Source organism: Hyla sarda, chromosome 3, assembly GCF_029499605.1.
Source record: "Hyla sarda isolate aHylSar1 chromosome 3, aHylSar1.hap1, whole genome shotgun sequence".
Classification (NCBI taxonomy): Eukaryota; Metazoa; Chordata; class Amphibia; order Anura; family Hylidae; genus Hyla; species Hyla sarda.
Genome location: NC_079191.1, coordinates 400350233 through 400370644, shown reverse-complemented (window position 1 = coordinate 400370644; position 20412 = coordinate 400350233). Strand labels below are relative to the sequence as shown.

Here is a 20412-nt window from a genome sequence, read left to right as displayed (position 1 = left end):
CCAAGCCGTGCGCAAAGAGATGACATCATCATGCGCAGCTTGAAGAGTTGTGCCCCTGTGGTCCTGAAAGTAGGAGCGCTGCAGGTGTGGGGCACGCTGGGAGGCAAAAGAAGTCTTATTTTAGAGAACTAAATAGCGGGCGCTTTAGAACTGTAAATGAGCAATGGTATTAACGGCGCTTGTTTGCAGTTAAAAATCACCTGTACGGCACCCTCCCTTATCTGGTAGGGGGAATCTGGCCGCTCTAGGCGGCTGCCTATTTTGCCTAGTGGTAGAGCCAGCCCTGCGTACAGCTACTGCTTATTGAATTTTCTGGACCAATGTAACTTAAAACCAGACTCATCATACAATGCAGACAGTCCAGATCTGTGAAACGTGTCAGCGGCTGGAAGAACTGACCAATCAGAATGGGCATTCACTGGTAAAACACCTGTATTACTGAAGTGCATGCACTGACTGGTGTCTGGTAGCGTTTCCTACAGTACAGGGGGGTATTACATGTTCTGTACTCTTTACCTGTACCAGGGTTAGCTGCTCCTTTGGACACCAGGTGAGGGCGGCTCCATGTTACTTTTTTAGGACACTGTGTTCTGTACAGGACCCTGAAGAAGCTCCTGTCCTCTACATAGACAGTGATTACAGCTCCCAGCAGATCTTGATTACTTTTATAAGTAAGGACTTGTTTTATCTATATTAGTTATCTACTTATTTTTGTTTAATCCTCACTTTTCCTATTTCTGGATGACATTTTGGGGCTTCAGAATCAATTACCAGGTTTCCATAGAGTTATGATCTCCACATACAATGGTCGTACTGAAACCAACTGATTGATATTGTAGCTTGAAGGACGATTGTATTTGATTATGTTCACACTAGCCTAATCCTGCCATATTGCAGCTGTAAATGCAGCCCCCACGGATCTGATAACCTGCGCTGTCAGGTGTAATTCTTGCACTATTTTCTGTGTTTTGTACACACTCTTGGTTTTGACTAAAAATAGTAACCAAAATACTACATGTGAACACAGCCTAAGGCTCTTTTCACACTGCATATTGCAAAGTCTGGTGGGAGTACTTCTTGTCGTTTACCTCCAGTGTATAAGTATGGCCACTCAATGGCATCAGTCATGCATAGACTCCTATTTTAAAAATGTATACTGCATGGTATAAGGTTTTCTTTTTACTCACTCATGGTTAATACACACTTACCAAAATTAGTCCTACATTCAGCCCAGCTGCATCCATGCGAAATGCATAGATTGCTGTAACTGGGTCATGTGATTACCAGTCTGACCGCCAGAAAACAGCAGCTCTATCTTTATTCTGCTACTACTATCTATATGGGATCAGGATATACAGTGAGGCAAAAAAGTATTAAGTCAGCCACCAATTGTGAAAGCCTCCCACTAAAAAAGAAGAGAGGCCTGTAATTTTAATCATAGGTATACCTCAACTATGAGAGACATAATGAGAAAAAAATCCATAAAATCACATTGTGTGATTTTTAAAGAATTTATTTGCAAATTATGGTGGAAAATAAGTATTTGGTCACCTACAAACAAGCAAGATTTCTGTCTTTCACAGACCTGTAACTTCTTCTGTAAGAGTCTCCTCTGTCCTCCACTTGTTACCTGTATTAATGGCACCTGTTTGAACTTGTTATCAGTATAAAAGACACCTGTCCACAACCTCAAACAGTCACACTCCAAACTCCACTATGGCCAAGACCAAAGAGCTGTTGAAGGACACCAGAAACAAAATTGTAGACCTGCACCAGGCTGGGAAGGCTGAATCTGCAATAGGCAAGCAGCTTGGTATGAAGAAATCAACTGTGGGAGCAATTATTATAAAATGGAAGACATACAAGACCACTGATAATCTCCCTCGATCTGGGGCTCCACACAAGATCTCACCCCGTGGTGTCAAAATCATCACAAGAACGGTAAGCAAAAATCCCAGAACCACACGGGGGGACCTAGTGTATGACCTGCAGAGAGGTGGGACCAAAGTAACAAAGGCTACCATCAGTAACACACTACGCCACCAGAGACTCAAATCATGCAGTGCCAGATTTTTTGTCCCCCTGCTTAAGCCAGTACATGTCTGGGCCTGTCTGAAGTTTGTTAGAGAGCATTTGGATGATCCAGAAGAGTATTGGGAGAATGTCATATGGTCAGATGAAACCAAAGCAGAACTTTTTGGTAAAAATTCAACTTGACATGTTTGGAGAAGAAAGAATGCTGAGTTGCATCCAAAGAACACCATACCTACTGTGAAGCATGTGGGTGGAAACATCATGCTTTGGGGCTGTTTTTCTGCTAAGGGACCAGGACGACTGATCCATGTTAAGGAAAGAATGAATGGGGCCATGTATCGTGAGATTTTGAGTGAAAACTTCCTTCCATCAGCAAGGGTATTGAAGATGAAACGTGGCTGGGTCTTTCAGCATGACAATGATCCCAAACACACCACCCGGGCAACGAAGGAGTGGCTTCGTAAGAAGCATTTCAAGGTCCTGGAGTGGCCTAGCCAGTCTCCAGATCTTAACACCATAGAAAACCTTTGGACGAAGTTGAAAGTCCGAGTTGCCCAGCGGCAGCCCCAAAACATCACTGCTTTAGAGGAGATCTTCATGGAGGAATGGGCCAAAATACCAGCAACAGTGTGTGAAATCTTTGTGAAGACTTACTGAAAACGTCTCATTATGTCTCTCATAGTTGAGGTATACCTATGATGAAAATTACAGGTCTCGCTCATCTTTTTAAGTGGGAGAACTTGACCAATTGGTGGCGGACTAAATACATTTTTGCTGCCCGGTATAGCAGCTATACACCTCTCCCAAACCTATGTGCACACATAAAATTTTTTGCAATTTTTGCCATGATTTTCCATAAATTATGGTAAATGTGCTATTTACCATAGTTGGGCAAATCACGGTAAAACCTGTAATTTTCAACGTGATTTTTGCTAAACTTGGTAAAAATTTGTGAAAAATGCCGGAAAAGTGCAACATGTGAACACATCCTGAAGACTTCAAATCATCATAAAACATCTTAATTGTGATTATAGACCAAATCACTTTCTTCTCAAAGCAATATTTCCCTTAAAAAATTTGAATAAGAAACACATCAAAACTGAACGTGGTGTGAACTGACACCAACCCACTTATGAGTCTCAAAAGTTTAGGCTTCTTGTTGCCGGAGTATAGTCCAGTGAGGTTGCTCTTATTAGATGAACTGCAGTGATGAGACTCTACCCCCTCTCACTCTTTCTGCAAAGCCAGAGGATTTATGGGAAATGTAGGCAGCATGATGAAATAATTTCTGTTCTAGTATGGCTGAAACCCATGCCTGTCACATAACAGGTAAGTACAATAAACACACAAGTAACTACATTATTTTCTAACAATAACTTATGCTGCACTATATAAGCATAAAAAAGATACATGGCTGACTCCATAACTCACATGCTTCTTACTTTTAAATGTAAATGTTTAATACGCCTTATGAAATAAAAACATATAATTTGTGAAATGTGATGCAGTAATTACACATTCACACATGAAATGGCCAATGATTCTATATCTCAGTAGCTGGCAGCTAGAGTAATGCCCTGCACAGCTGCCTTAACCGGGTTATGTTCTGTGTTACTCGTTCATCATGCTCACTCAAAACTTACATGACAGCCCAAAATTATACAGGATTTCTTCGGCTGGCACGCTGCCTTCTTGGTAAGACAATACATATCCATTCGAATGGGTGAAATCATCTGATTTCTTAGTGCTCCAGTGTCCCAGAAGGCCAAGTGTTTTGTACAGGAACGTTTGGGGTATGTTCACCAGTACTTGTAAAATACCTCCTTCACTCAAACCCACGGACACCTGCAGACCACAGCTGTATACCACCGCAATCCTCTTGTCTTCCAGCTTTAGTACAGCAAAGCTATTTTGGCTAAAGTATATTATGTCTAAAAAGCAATAGGATATGTCATAAAGACACAGGTAAAAAAGCAATAAAGGATAGTAAAGAAAACTGCATAAATGCCAGATAATTGGATTTAATTGCTTAAAGGTGTACTCCATCCCTAGACATCTTATCCCCTATCCAAAGGATAGGCGATAAGATGTCTGATCGCGGGGGTCCCGCCGCTGGGGACCCCTGCAATATAGCATGCGGCACCCACCTGTTACAGCTCCGGAAGCGCTGGAGGGTCTGGCTCCCGACCACGGGAACGGGAGATCGTGACGATCGTCACGATCTTCCGTTCCCGTGGTCGGGAGCCAGACCCTCCAGCGCTTCCGGAGCAGTAACAGGTTGGTGCCGCATTCTTTATTGCGGAGGTCCCCAGCGGCGGGACCCCCGCGATCAGACATCTTATCCCCTATCCTTTGGATAGGGGATAAGATGTCTAGGGATGGAGTACCCCTTTAAGGAGAGATTAACTTTCTGTCTGCTAAAATGATGTACAATTTCCAAGGCAGAGACTTGGGGTAGGCAGGGTAGGCACCTGTCTAGGGCTCCGTTGAGGGGAGGGCACAATTGTTAAATACAACCAATTGCTGTGTCTAAGATGCTTATAATGTTTTTAGTGCTGTGGTCTGATTCCCATTTGTTCACTGATACTGTGTTTGGCATACAGGATTCACTTAAAGATAGGTGCTCATTGTATCCAATCAGTACAAGGGATAGGGGTAAAGGTAAATATGGTGACATTTTAATTAAACAGAGAAGGTGGGTCTGTCAGGTATGAAATAAATGGAGAGGTAAACCTCATACATTCCACCTTGAGATAAAAAAAACTGTATATCACTTTGAGAAAATGTTTATTAGTAGTCTATTGTTCTTGTCATCTCTTTGTACTGTGTGTGTTCATGCTGTTTGTACATATTTGTATGTAATTCAACGTATAGATACTGTATCTATACTGTTATATACGTTGCTTGAGAAAGGCCATATTTGTGCAGCTGAAACGTTGCCTGTATGTGATGGAATGAAGCCAGATATTCATTTCCACATCATTCTGTGAGTGTAGCGGTGATTTTCCTACTTGTTGTGTACTGTAATATATACACTAGGTGTCGCTGTTGTAGCAGAAACTAGGAGGTTATAAAAAGAGCTGCAATCAGGAAGTGCAGTCTACCGCTTACTTATGTGTTTATGTCTGTATTCTAAATTCAAAGCTTCACAACGATTTGTATTGTAAGGTTCAGGTACTGTTGCATGATGTAACTATCCATGACTCCTGAATGGTAAATCTGGTTTGATGTGTAAAAGAACATTCAGGGTCTAATCAATTAGTATAAGGGGTGAAAAGGCCGTAGTTGTACTCAGAGTTTTAAAGAGTCCCTATTTTCTAGTAGACTAGTTATATAAATGATGGGATAGATTTTTAAGTTACACCTCTGGAAAGAGCCCTTCTTTAGAATTCCTGCACAGCAAGAATTCTGGGATTTCTTTCACTAAGTTCCAGCTTTATGAATAATCTATTTTTCCAGTTCCATTTTGCAGTTCCATGTTTTACCTCTCTGGAATTCCACCAGTTTGTCGTGCACAAAGACATTTAAATCTTTTCTACTGTCTGAAATTTCCCATTGTATCTACAAGAAAACAGAACAGAAGCATAAATGATATGAGGATATTATACAGATCTGTTCTGTCCCATCTAGTAGCCAGTTACTTACCTTTAGGGTGCCCTGGTAGAAAGCCGCTACTCGTACAAGTGCTGTGCTGTTAGCATTTCCGCTCTCTGTTTGCAGTCTCTCAGTCTGACCCTGAAGGGTGAAAACATTGGCTCCCATGGCAGATGACAGCCTGACAATGACAAATTCTCCCAGACCTTTGAAGGTATATTCTTGTCCATCAAACATTAAGAAGTGCAAAGTTCCATAAACTAGACCTGTTGTAGAGTAAAGGACATAAAGCATTTTATACACAAAGTCTTCATATTCTGTCGAACAATGTAAAGCATTGTACAGCCAATATACATATATAGACATAGCTGTAAGAAAGGGGTAGACTGCCATATGTCCCGTCATGTAATGGGCCTGGGATCAGACGTTATCCTGGTGCCCGGGCCGTTACATTACACTGACGCCCATTGTTACCGGCTGAGGGGGGACATCCCTGTGGCCAGTGATGAGCTCAGCGCAGTGTGACGTGTCAGGCCCTAGAATACAGAAGAAGACGGGGGACCGGAGGACAGCATCGGCAGAATAGTGGGAGCCCGGGCAGAATAAAAAGAAAAAAAATGCTGGATAACCCCTTTAATCTTCACATCTATACAGGCCACCGTTCCTAATAGAAAAAGCATTATGGTTTCTAAGAGGTTACATTTCAGTTTTGAATCTACATTTGCACCAAATTGGTACGTTCTCCCTGTGTTTTCAGGGGGTTTCTTCTAGATACTATGTTACCTCCAAAAACATATTTATAGGTTAAAGAGGACCCGTATCCTCCCCAGACATTATGAATTTTATTACCCCCTGTTAGCTTAGGATGCCCTGAGTGTAGGGGTGTTCTTATTTTATTAATTTGCCCCACCCCATTCCCTAGATATAAAGTTTTTGTACCATATCTGACTTCAGTAAATCCGTCAGATGGGCGTACCCTTCATTTTAGTGCTGTGTGTGCGAGAGGCAGTGATTTACATAAAGGGTGTTTGCTGTGCGCGGAGCTGCTTCCATGTCTCTTCTGCTGTTACTGGTCCATGTCTTCCTTTCTACCTCTGCTGCTGAGCACAACCATCATTGTAAACTAATCTCGGGGTATCAGTTGGTTAGAAGAGACCACGGCCCTCAAGGTATCCAATGCACTTAAAAACTCTTTATTGCGGCACACAAGTTACATAGGCGAGGTGTGAGCGCGCTCACACCTCGCCTATGTAACTTGTGTGCCGCAATAAAGAGTTTTTAAGCGCATTGGATACCTCGAGTGCCGCGGTCTCTTCTACCTATCTGATGACAAATTGCTACTGACTACCACCCACAGAGCACTGTTTTCCAGCACTTACTGAGAATAGTCATCTCCTGACCGCTAACTAGGTGGTGCCGATCCCAAAGTCTTCTTTTCTACTTATGTAACCTCAGGGTATAGCTATCTGTGTGAGCTGGAGAGATTCCAGGCATTGGACAGAGATGAGATTGTGTTATCGGGAATAGCTCCTGCCTCCTGTTCTGCACACTAAAGCTGTAAGCCCTACCCCTTCCCCCTGGACTCCTAAATAACTCTTTAGGAGTCCGGAGCCCTCTTCATTGTAATATAGCCTGTATACTGGGTTTCTATAACATTCTGTGGGTAATACAGTATATGAGTTTTACACTCATATCCCAGGCTGTAGTACAATGAAGAGGGTCAGATGGCTCTGGACTCTTAAAGAGTTACTTACTGGCAAGGGGTAGGAGAGGAGGGCTTGCAGCTTTTAGCGTGCAGGACACACTCATCTCATCTTGGAGTCTCTCCAGCTCACACAGATAGCTATACCCCGAGGTTAGTTCACAATGATGGTTGTGCTCAGCAGCAGAGATAGGAAAACAAGGAGCATTGATAGCAGGAGAGACACGGAAGCAGCTCCGTGCACAGTATACACCCCTTATGTAAATCACTGCCCCTCGCACACACAGAACTAGAAATGAAGGGTATGCCCATCTGACGGATTTACTAACAGATGGGGTACAGAAACCTTCATATCTTGGGAATGAGATGGTACTCTAATAAAATAAAAACACCCCTACACTCAGGGCATCCTGAACTATTAGGGGGTATTAAAAAATCATAATGTCTGGGGAGGCCACAGGTCCTCTTTAAGTGTCTTATGAAATGTAGCCCAGTGTGCACATGTGTGTATAAGATGAGCCACATTGAGGAAAGTGACGGAATATGTTGGGGAACTGTTAGAAAGTTTCCTTGACAATAAGTTCATCACCGAGCGTCCCTATGCTGAAAACCCTCAGCACAAGAAATCTGTTCAGTGTCTCTGTCCAAGTGTCCTTCCAAATGAATGGTTCTTTGTGTAATACAAGACAGGTCCTCCAGAGTGAGAGATGTTCTTTGTGGCCATTCTCCACTCTGGTCAGGGGATGGGGATCCTGAACAAAGGACCAAATCTATTAATTCAGAATTCTCCAATAGTGTATAGAAAAATCTATTTTCTAAGCCAGGCAACCCCATTGTTGTCTAGTCCAGCTATTAAATCCTCATATTTATCTGTTCATTTTCTTTGTAACGTAAGACGGACTTACCAAGGCCCGGAGAAGAATAGTCATTGCAAGTATCAAGAGGCCTCCTTTGGTAATACAAATGGCATAAATGGGATTTTATACAACACCACTGGAAAGGCAGCAAATCTTTATCTGTGGTGACATGAACACATTTATCATGTACAATGTACAGTATTACATGGTCCATTCATCCATCCATGTAAGAAACTAGTGTAAATCATACTTACTTATGTGTTCTTGAATCCCATTAACATTGGTGTCATATACAAAGTATCGGTCAGTAAAGCCATATCTCAGGTATCCATCTGCATCATACACACACCTACGTCCGGCAGTGTACTGATTTGGCAGCGTAGACTGAAACGTTGTTCCGTTACTTTGCAGTCTCCTTAAAGCCAAAACAAGGTCTTTGCTGGTGGATGAAAGGATCTCAGGAATAAATGTGTAATCTTTAGCAGCTTGGGATTGGAGGCACGGACATGATGGCAATCCAGCATCCCATGAGGAACTGTCTGGTTCAGAATAATACCAACTCCAGCACTTGCTTTGGTAGTTGGTCATGTTGGGATTGGATGGAGTATCTAACCGGTAGGCCCAAACACCCATTTTATTGGTGTTTCCCAGAACCATATGCGGGCGATATACCCCTCCTGACCCATAGGTATTGTTCTTAAGTGCATGAGGATCATTGAGGTAGATTCCTTCTCCATTGGTGTATCCAATCAATGCTCGATGATATACTCTTTGTGCAGCATACCATGACATGTTATAGTATTTTATTAAGGCAAAAGACAATGTTCCATCAGTGGTCAGCACACACTGGAATGTATTAGTCTACATGAACAATATAAAAAATAAAACACATGGAAGCAATGTCTGCAAAAATATAAACATTTGCAAATACTGTACTAACAGATCACATTTTCTAGTAATTGGGAAGACCAGTAGATCCTGATGTCAGACTACGAGACTGTTCTCTTAAGGTCCCATACACTGTCAATAACTGATGGCCAAAAGTATTTTCTGCTGACACCTGTCTCTCCTGTTCTCCACATACACATGAACACTCAGCTTGGCCAAGCGTTCATATGTTCTGAATGGGGAAAAGGGAGGTAAGCCACTGCCAGACACCTTTAGCAGCGGCTTGTTTTCTAAGAACAAAAGGATCATGCAGCTGAAATTGTACGGGATATTTGTATGGGATATTTTGGATTATAAGGCCTCATGCAGATGGCCATATTACTGCTCTGTTCCACCTCCAAACAATACAGAGCTGTAAAGGAGCACCCATACACTTCTGCAGGGCTCTACTGTATCTTCATATCTGATGTCATATATTATATCTTAGTCTATGATTCTGTTTGAAAATAGATGGTTTGAGGCCTCCCTTCCCTTTATAAAAAAAAAATTCTATATCTAAGCATTTCTTTTCAATAGCTGCAGGGCAATGTGAGGTACCAGTCGTATGTTATCAAGAAGTAGGGGACAGAAGAATATTTATTACTGCAGGATCAGGTTTGTTTGCGGAATGTAACAGTGGTGATACATAGACTTGCATAGGAGCTGTATACACAAAACTGTGAAATGTTTGTTAATCAAGTCCATTCACAAGCTTCTTCATTTTTTGTTTTAGATGCATTAAAGGAATTTAAAAAATGGCTTACCTCATTAAAGGCGACTTTTTGGAAGGACACTGGTAACACTTGATCCCATGTTATCTTCAGGATCCATTTTGAGGTATAGTTGGCAGTAAGATTCTTACGGAAATAACTGTTCACTTCTTCATTGGTTCTGTTGAACACTATTTGTGAGTAGAAGTTTTTCTGATCTATCTCAGAATATACCTTTATCCAGAAACATAAAACGTGATATAATGGTTTAGGGTTTTCTTAATGATTTTTTAATAAAGCACATTCCTACCCAAATAATAATAAAAAAATACATGTACGTATCTTATCGGATCATATTTTCTGTACAGAACTGCAACTTATCATCAGCCGTTTTGGATGCTATAGTGATCTGTGTCTGGTCACCTAGTCACCCTCCTCTGTATAATTATGCACAGACACTTCCCTGTTCTCAAAATTAAATAATTGTAAATAGTAAGAGGTTAAAAGGGTTATGCCAAGAGTAAAATGATACCCTGTCCACAGGATAGGGGACAACTAGTGGGGTCTGACTGCTTTAAAGGGGTACTCCGCTGCTCAGTGTTTGGAACAAACTGTTCCGAAAGCTGGAGCCGATGTCGGGAGCTTGTGACATAATAGTCCCGCCCCCCTTGTGATGTCACACCCCGCCCCCTCAATGCAAGTCTATGGGAGGGGGCGTGACGGCTGCCACGCCCCCTCCCATAGACTTGCATTAAAGGGGCAGGGCGTGAGGTCATGAGGGGGCAAGGCTATGATGTCACGAGCTCCCGGTGCCGGCACCAGTGTTCGGAACAGTTTGTTCCAAACACTGAGCAGCGGAGTACCCCTTTTACTTCCACTTATCCTGAGGACAGAGGTCGATGCTCCATGCTCTATAGGACATACAAACATTGCTGAGCACTGAAGTCAGTGCTATGCTTGGAAATCCCATAGACAGTGATGGCTAAACATGTACGCTGTTCCTTTGTTAATTCTGGGGACAACTTGGCTCTGCCCAGGTTCCAATGGTCGGAACACCACTGATCAGCTGGTTAATTCCTATCCTGTGGACTGGGAATACCTTTTGATTTAAATTAAGTCGCAAGTAAGAAAATGCTACAAACCTGATACCACAAGGTCCCATTTCCCAGTGTGAGGTCTGCATCATCCCAGAAGACCGCAAGCATGGATACCTTCTCATCTCCTCGAAACCGCATTTCAAAGGGATTGGGAAACAAATATTTCTCATTGACGTTCACATGCTGCATCTGGACCAGCCCATTGTCTGAAAACTGAACGAGAAGCATCCACAATTATTTACTTAAAGGGGTACTCCACTGCTCAGCATTTGGAACAAACTGTTCCGAACGCTGGAGCCGGCACCAGGAGCTCGTGATGTCATAGCCCCGCCCTCTTGTGACATCACGCCCCGCCCCCTCAATGCAAGTCTATGGGAGGGGCCTGTCTCGTCCCTCCCCTAGACTTGCATTGAGGGGGCAGGCGGGACATCATGAGGGGGCGGGATTATGACGTCACAAGTCCCGGCGCCGCCTCCAGCGTTCGGAACAATTTTTTTGTCAAACAAATCAGGCTGTTTCGACCTGCTAAAACTCATTGGCCATTACATGTTGGTGTCTCTCCGGTAAGCTACTGTGAGTGACATCACAAGTGTGGTAGTCTCTGCCTTGACATCACCAATGAGTTTTAGTCATATAAGCATCTATGACATCACAAGTTGGTTTCAGTCAAGAAAGCTATTATGACATCACAGGTGACTTCCTGTCAGGTAAGCTGCTATGATATCATGGGTGTGGATTGTGTTGGGCAACGGCTGTGACAAAGCAAATTGGTTTTAGTGACATCACAAATTTTGAGATTTACTCAGTCAGGTGCACTATTGGCAAGGAAAGGAAGGAGGGGGGCAGCTAGAAAAAAATATATATGGACATGGGTGCTTAACCAACATTAAATAAAGCCAAAGCGACAAAGAAACCAGAAATAATGTACAAATGGAAGCACACCAAAAGTATTCAATTTAAACAAAGGTAAACAACCTTTATTAGGAGCATAAAATAAACACAGCAAAGGAAAAAATTATAATATAACAGACACGAAAAGTAAATTAAAAACACTTAAAATGGCCCATATTGGGCCACACCACACAGATGAGACATGGTGTATGTCTCATCTGGACCAGGGCCAAAGAGGTATGGCTCTCCAACCAACAACAGAATTAATGCAGGTACACTATGCCCCCGTCTGACCTGTATCACTCAAGCTCACCATAAAGTGACGTATGCAACAGATGTAAAGAATATATATGTATATAGAAAAATTTCACAGTGAACATCGGAAAATGACATTCAGTATCTCTGTAAATAAAGTGCCAAGCAGTCAGCAGATGTGGACAAATGAACGAGAGATGCCAGCAAAGTATAGGGTCAGATATGAGGCAAGGCCTGCAAAAGGTAGGAGCAAATATCACCCATACGGCCGGGTCCAAGAACCTCCACGCGTTCCGTCACTGAGTAAGTCACTCAGTGACGGAACCATTCAGACCATTACTTACAACTGAAAAAGACTTAAGACATGCTGAAAGAAATGCCAAGAGTTCTAAACACATTAACATCCATTATGGAATGCATAATCATCTGGTATTGATATTTTTCCCATAATTAAAATTCCATCCAGAAATAGCATTTTTTCCAATTTGGCTTTTTTAGATCATTTTTAATGTTTAATATGTGTTAGCCGGAGTCATCTAAACAGCTATTCCCTCCATTAGGCTAAGTGCACATGAAAACCAGAACTAGATGTAACTAGAAAACAACAGTAATAGAATTTACAAGTAAAATCTAATTAGACCGGAATCAAAGAGCAACAAATAGCAGTCATGTAAAGGTCTCGGGAGATTATCGCCACATATGTCAAACTTTCTGTCCTGATATTTCACTTAGAAGGACTGGCGCTTTGGCTTTAAAGGGAACCTGTCATCACTGTCATGCTGCCTCAACCACAAGTTATCAAGGCGGTCCCTGGAGGCTTCTCCTCGATCAGCCTTGATTGACAAATCTCTCCCTGTATGGGTATAGCGCTATTTCCCAATCAGGGTGCCTCCAGCTGTTTCAAAACTTCTAGCATGCGCGGACAACCAAAGACCATACATTTTGTAGGATCACAGAAACGCTTGTGCCCCAATTCAAAATCCGTAACAGGGCTCCATCCCACCCATCTTTACTTATTTATAGTGGTTTTCCCCAACGTGGCAGAAAAGTTTATCGTCAGGCACCATTATTTTATAGATTAAGCTAAAGCTGTGAAAATCCAAGAAGATTAGTATTTTCAGATATTGTTAATCCACTGCATCATTTATCAGGTGTGGTGTGGAGCTGGGGTGAGTCCTGTTTTCACTGTAAGTGTCTGCTGCTACATCTCTTTCACAAAGTGGTTTCTTTTACTTGCATTAATGTGTTCTATTGTGTCTCTCTAGCCTCAGTCCTCTGTATATGTTTAACCATGGGAGCTTTTTTAGCCCTTTGCTGGTATTTACCTCTTACTATTCATGTATACACCATACATGCACAGTGGTGATCTATTCTTCAGGACCTTCACCCCAGTATCCCGTTTTTTCCATTATATTGTCCCTTTGTGTGATTCCTTATATGTACTTTTTTTAATTTTGCTTTTTATATCAATAACGAATTAATATTTTAATCTTTTTGAATTGTTTATTGTTTGGAGGTTTTTTCTTGTGCCTTGTGCACATACTATCAGTCTATTTCTGATAAACCTCCATTTCTATATTTTTTGCGCTGGAGCCTACATTGGGGAAAGGGATTTAATAGGTTCATTGCATCATTTATCAGTCAACGTCACATTTGCTCCTTATTCAGGTATTTGGTCTGAGAGAAAAAACAACCTCTTGTTGATATCTCAGTGAGCTGCTGCCAATGTCAAGTGTGTAAGTGGTGCTTACTGAGATCCCCTTTAAGAATGATTACAGAATGTAATGAACAATAATAGTCTTTAGTTCTTCCCAAGGAGGTGGAGTGCTTGATGGTTACGAACACAAAGTTTGGCAAAGTAAGCTTGATGTGTCACGTTGGGCAGAGATAGAGTGAAGCTCTATTCTAGCCCGCACCCTCTATCCCTACTTACTTGCGTACCCATCCTAAACAATGGGTCCACAATCACTAGGACGGTCCCTTCCTATATACGTGCAGGGACCAACAGAGTCAAAATAATATAATACAAAACAGTCAGAGTTGGAGAAAAGCTAGAGGTACACAAAATTAACAGAAATAAAACTAGACATACACACTGTAAAGTGAGGACAGACTAGCCGGGGTCAATAACAAGAGAAAGTAGAGTACCAAAACATAAAGCAGGAGAGAAGTCAAAAATGATAATAAAGAACACCAAATATTTGTGTCAAGGGGTGTGCCTAAAATGTTACTTTTATTAGATACTCTTAAAGAGTACCTGTCATCAAACCATATTTTCTAAACTAACTCAGATGATATTCCCTAAGTACTCCTAACACCACTCTTGCCCTTAAAAAAAAATTCTGGGCTTTAAAAAGCTCTGTATCATACCTTTCCCCTTGCTCACATTGTGTGAGCTCTTGGCAGAAAAAAGTGGGAAAGTTCCCCAGCAGGCGCGACGTCACTGAAGCCTGTGAGATCTGTGTCTTGCCATGCCCCACATGCACTTCCTGAGTCTGGTCTCCTGTCAGGTCGGGTGGAGACCAAACTAACTGTTTGACTTGTGCAGGGAACAGAACAGAGCCACCTAGTGGATCTTTTTTCAATCACATTAAAACCATAATAAAGGTTAAAGGGTAGCTCCCACCATCCTATTTTTTTTCCTGTCCCTGCCTATGGCCAATCTATCCCTAACCTCCTCCCTGCTTTTAATTTTTATTTTTACTATAATAAAAATAACTTTTTTTCTGCCTGGTAGTGTGCTCACTACCAGTCAGACTTCCCCAGCAGGCACCACGTCACTGATGCCTGCTGGGGGGGGACTTCTGCCCTTAGTTTATCTACACAGGGTGCCTCCAGCTGTTTCACCACTACAACTCCCAGCTTGCCCTGACATCTATTGGCTGTCAGGGCATGCTGGGAGTTGTAGTAGTGAAACAGCTGGAGGCACCCTGTGTAGATAAACTATAAGTTAGTGCCATGCGGCACTACAGCGCAGGGAGGGCAGGGAGGGAGCGAGAGCAGCCTAAATGAAAAAGGACTGATTGCCAGGCCAAAATCAGTCCTTTTTCAGGCGTGACGTCACGCCAGGCTGCAGCCAGCCACTAGGAGGGAGACCCCTAGTGGCCGGTTTTCAAATGTAAATTACACCCTCATAATAAAAAATAAATAAATAATGAAACTATATTAGAGATATGTTGTAGTACATATGTAGTACAACATATCAAAAAAAAAAGTTGGTTACAGTACCCATTTAAAATTAAAATATTAAGGTAAATGTGCCTGTGTAGCCAATCACCATATTAGTCAAGAAACAGCAACATGAGATGTGGTTGATGTTCACAGGATAGCACAAGTGGGCTCTGCTTGGTCTTGCCAGCCCAATCGTGCCACCTGCGCATCAATTACTCCCACCAGAATAACCGCCAAAGCGTTTCTGCCACTTATTATAATGGCGTCCTCAGGGAGGTATGGTAGTAAGTTAGATATAGAATATAGCAACCACAAGATATAAATAATAGATATACAACTTGGACATTGGCAAAATTTCACTGCGTTCCGTTTTGGGGTCCAGGGCACTTATCCTGTAAGAGAAAGGCTATCCCTGATGTTCCAGTTAGGAAAAATATGGGAAATGTAGTTTGCCTGTAAAACAGATAGATGCTCTGTCCCTATGAATCACAGTTGCCCAGGATGAACCATCCATGGTTCCCTCATGTCCAGAGTGGATCTCAAGAGCACAACCTGCTGTAGCACAGGGAGCTGAGTGTTATCAGCTCGACACGCTCGTTCCAGCCAGAAGTCAAAAAGCAGAGCCAAAGATCAAAACCTGAAGTCAGAAATACTATAAGAATGCTGGTTACTAGACAAAGTCTTTCACTGGCAACTAAACGCAGAGTTGAGCTGGACTTAAACGCACACCCCACAGGTGCAGTCTCAGCCCGATTAACTGCTACAGCCCAGATTGGCTAGGGCAGGGATAGGCAACCTTTTGGTAGTGCTGTGGTAAAAAAAAAATGTTGAAGTCACTTGGTGTGCCGTAAATATGGGTGTGGTTTACTCTGGGTGGGGTTTGTGGGGATGTGGCTTGTCACAAGGTGTTTTTTTTCTGAATGTCTCCAATTTATTGTCCCTGCTGTAAGGAACTTACAGTGAGGACAATACAAAGAGAGGGGATTGCCCACAACAGCCAAAATTATTTGTTTAACATGGATAAGCATTTTAATTCAGACCCCAGAATCAGACCCCACCATAAAACAAACCCCAGAATCAGACCCCAGTATCACCGCCCTACATAATACAGACCCCAGAATGAGACCCCACCATAATATAGACCCCAGAATCAGACCCCACCATAATATAGACCCCAGTATCACCACCCTACATAATACAGACCCCAGAATCAGACCCCACCATAAAACAAACCCCAGAATCAGACCTCAGTATCACTGCCCTACATAATACAGACCCCAGAATAAGACCCCACCATAATACAAACCCCAGAATCACCACCCACCATAATAAAGACCCCCAAATCAGACCCACCATAATATAGACCCCAGAATCAGACCCCACCATAATACAGACCCCAGTATCACCGCCCTACATAATACAGACCCCAGAATAAGACCCCACCATAATACAGACCCCAGAATAAGACCCCACCATAATATAGACCCCCAAATCAGACCCCACCATAATATAGACCCCATAATCAGACCCCACCATAATACAGACCCCAGAATCAGACCCCAGTATCACTGCCCTACATAATACAGACCCCATAATCAGACCCCACCATAATATAGACCACAGAATCAGACCCCACCATAATACAGACCCCAGAATCAGACCCCACCATAATATAGACCCAGAATCAGACCCCACCATAATATAGACCCAGAATCAGACCCCACCATAATACAGACCCCAGAATCAGACCCCAGTATCACTGCCCTGCATAATACAGACCCCAGAATCAGATCCCACCATAATGCAGACCCCAGAATCAGACCCTACCATAAAATAGACCCCAGAATTAGACCCCAGAATCAGAACCCACCATAATACAGACCCCAGAATCAGACCCCAGTATCACCGCCCGCATAATACAGACCCCAGTATCACCGCCCCGCATAATACAGACACCATAATCAGACCCCAGTATTACCGCCCCGCATAATACAGACCCCAGAATTTGACCCCGGTATCACCACGCCGCATAATATAAACCCCAGAATCAGACCCCAGCATCATTGCCATGCATAATCTGTAGATGACTGTTATTGGGATCTGTAGATGATACACTGTTATAGGGGGATCTGTGGATGACACACTTATGGAGGGATCTCTGGATGATGCATTTATGGGGATCCTAAGATTATACACCTTTGTGGGATATACAAATCACACACTGTTATGGGGGTTCCTTAGATAACACACCTATAGGGGGATCTGTGAATGAAACATTAATGGGGGATCTGTGAATGACACACTTATGGGGGAGCTGTGAATGAACACTGTTATGGGGGAGCTGTGAATGACACACTTATGTGGGAGCTGTGAATTTCACATTTATGGGGGAGCTGTGAATGACACACTTATGGGGGAGCTGTGAATGAACACTGTTATGGGGAGCTGTGAATAACACACTTATGGGGGAGCTGTGAATTTCACACTTATGGGGGAGCTGTGAATGACACACTTATGGGGGATCTGTTACTGACACACTTCTGGGGGAGCTGTGAATGAACACTGTTATGGGGGAGCTGTGAATGACACACTTATGTGGGAGCTGTGAATTTCACATTTATGGGGGAGCTGTGAATGACACACTTATGGGGGAGCTGTGAATGAACACTGTTATGGGGAGCTGTGAATAACACACTTATGGGGGAGCTGTGAATTTCACACTTATGGGGGAGCTGTGAATGACACACTTATGGGGGATCTGTTACTGACACACTTATGGGGGAGCTGTGAATGAACACTGTTATGGGGAGCTGTGAATGACACACTTATGGGGGAGCTGTGAATTTCACACTTATGGGGGATCTGTGAATGACACACTCATGGGGGAGCTGTGAATGACCCTTATGGGGGAGCTGTGGATGACACACTTATGGGGGAGCTGTGAATTTCACACTTATAGGGGAGTTGTGAATGACACACTTATGGGGGAGCTGTGAATTTCACCCTTATGGGGGAGCTGTGAATTTCACACTTATGCGGGAGCTGTGAATTTCACACTTATAGGGGAGCTGTGAATGACACACTTATGGGGGAGCTGTGAATTTCACACTTATAGGGGAGTTGTGAATGACACACGTATGGGGGAGCTGTGAATTTCACACATATGGGGGAGCTGTGAATTTCACACTTATGCGGGAGCTGTGAATGACACACTTATGGGGAGCTGTGAATGAACACTGTTATGGGGGAGCTGTGAATGACACACTTATGGAGGGATCTCTGGATGACGCATTTATGGGGATCCTAAGATAATACACCTTTGTGGGATATACAAATCACACACTGTTATGGGGGTTCCTTAGATAACACACCTATAGGGGGATCTGTGAATGAAACATTTATGGGGGATCTGTGAATGACACACTTATGAGGGAGCTGTGAATGAACACTGTTATGGGGGAGCTGTGAATGACACACTTATATGGGAGCTGTGAATTTCACATTTATGGGGGAGCTGTGAATGACACACTTATGGGGGAGCTGTGAATGAACACTGTTATGGAGAGCTGTGAATGACACTTATGGGGGAGCTGTGAATTTCACACTTATGGTGGAGCTGTGAATGACACACTTATGGTGGATCTGTGAATGACACACTCATGGGGGAGCTGTGAATGACACACTCATGGGGGAGCTGTGAATGACACACTTATGGGGGAGCTGTGAATGATGACACACTTATGGGGGAGCTGTGAAGAGCCAGGAGCTGAGCTAAGTGTATTCCACAGAAACATACAGACGACTTACTGGTCTGTAGCAGTGACCCCTGATCTCCTTCAGATATCTCACTGCGGCCAGTACAGAGCTCAGAGCGATCACCCTCCATGCTGCCGACAGACAGCGTAGCACGGCAGCTGAAAGGTGACAGGGGAGGAAAAGAGAGAAAACTCTCTCTCTTAAGTTGTTCCCAGCGCAGCACAGCAATAACCGGACAGGGAGAGGGAGGGGGAGGTATACATCTTTCATCCCGGCCGGATCTTTCAGCAGCCGCTTAAAGTGACAGTGTCCCGGGACTACCTGCAGGTCGGCACTCGCTCGCGTGCCACTCAAATGCACCCTGCGTGCCATGAGTGGCACTCGTACCAGGGGTTGCCGACCCCTGGGCTAGGGTGTAGCCAAGCAAGCCAAGCCAAACCTCAGGTAGGGTTAACCCTTTGAGTACTTACATGATGGTTACTACTTGGACTATCTTTCTTAAATGATAGCCCCTAATTGGACAACAGTCCCCACATTTGGCTACAGTAAGTGCACAGTAAGGCAGTGAGAACCCAAGAGGGTAAAGCAGGAAGCAGGCCAAAGGGTTAGAAGCAGGATAGCAACACAGTACAGAATCAGAACCAGAGGCAAAACACGCACATAGGCAGAGGCTATGTCAGGTCCAAACAACAGTCAGAGTCAGGAAACAAGGTAAACAGTCAGGATCCAGGGAAGGCTAAATATTGGGAAAGGCAAGTGAAGGCTATAAAAGATCAATCATGGGCATTTATGGCCGGCAGATACTCATTTACATACACTCACATTTAGGAAGCATTGGACATGAGTGCTGGCTCTTATATACCTGGCTGCTCAGCCTCCTGATTGGCCAGTATCCCCTGCTTATTGCAGGGTCAACAGAAGCTAGGACTGGACGCAGCACAGGTAAGTTCCTGGCATATGTTACCAATTGTGTTAGTAGTTTAGGGAGGGAAAGAAAGGTGCTGAGAATAAAGCCATTACCATGTGTTCTGAGCCACTGATAGAGACTTATGAAATGTGTAAGTGTATTTCCATATTGAGACAACTGTAAGGAACATTTACGGTTGTATTGTAAGCAATATCAGCATAATATACACTCACTGGCCACTTTATAAGTTACACCTTGCTAGTACCGGGTCGGACCCCCTTTTGCCTTTATTCTTCGTGGCATACTTTCTACAAGATGCTGGAAACAATCCTCAGATATTTCACTCCATATGGACATGAAAATGTGATGTCCCAGTACGGAACTGGTTATTAGTCCTATCAGCTTGAGGCTCTGTACGTCTTCAAGGCTCACCTGCAGTGTTCCCCCATAAAGTGTATAGGTTGTACATAAAGTGTAAAGGACCTTTGATATGGTTACATGGTTATTAGTC

The 20412-nt window shown here is 43.2% G+C and overlaps 1 protein-coding gene across 1 annotated transcript in view; it reads right to left on the bottom strand.

The window, feature by feature from the left end:
- LOC130362923 (fibrillin-3-like) overlaps positions 1-20412 on the bottom strand; it is a 103915-nt gene that overhangs the window by 46387 nt on the left and 37116 nt on the right. Inside the window, exons 8-14 of the mRNA XM_056568082.1 lie at positions 10967-11134; positions 9879-10058; positions 8442-9048; positions 8236-8346; positions 5680-5894; positions 5520-5595; positions 3678-3965 (exon numbers count right to left, since the gene is read on the bottom strand). Coding sequence (XP_056424057.1) covers positions 3678-3965; positions 5520-5595; positions 5680-5894; positions 8236-8346; positions 8442-9048; positions 9879-10058; positions 10967-11134 — 1645 coding nt within the window. The remainder of the gene's footprint in view (positions 1-3677; positions 3966-5519; positions 5596-5679; positions 5895-8235; positions 8347-8441; positions 9049-9878; positions 10059-10966; positions 11135-20412) is intronic.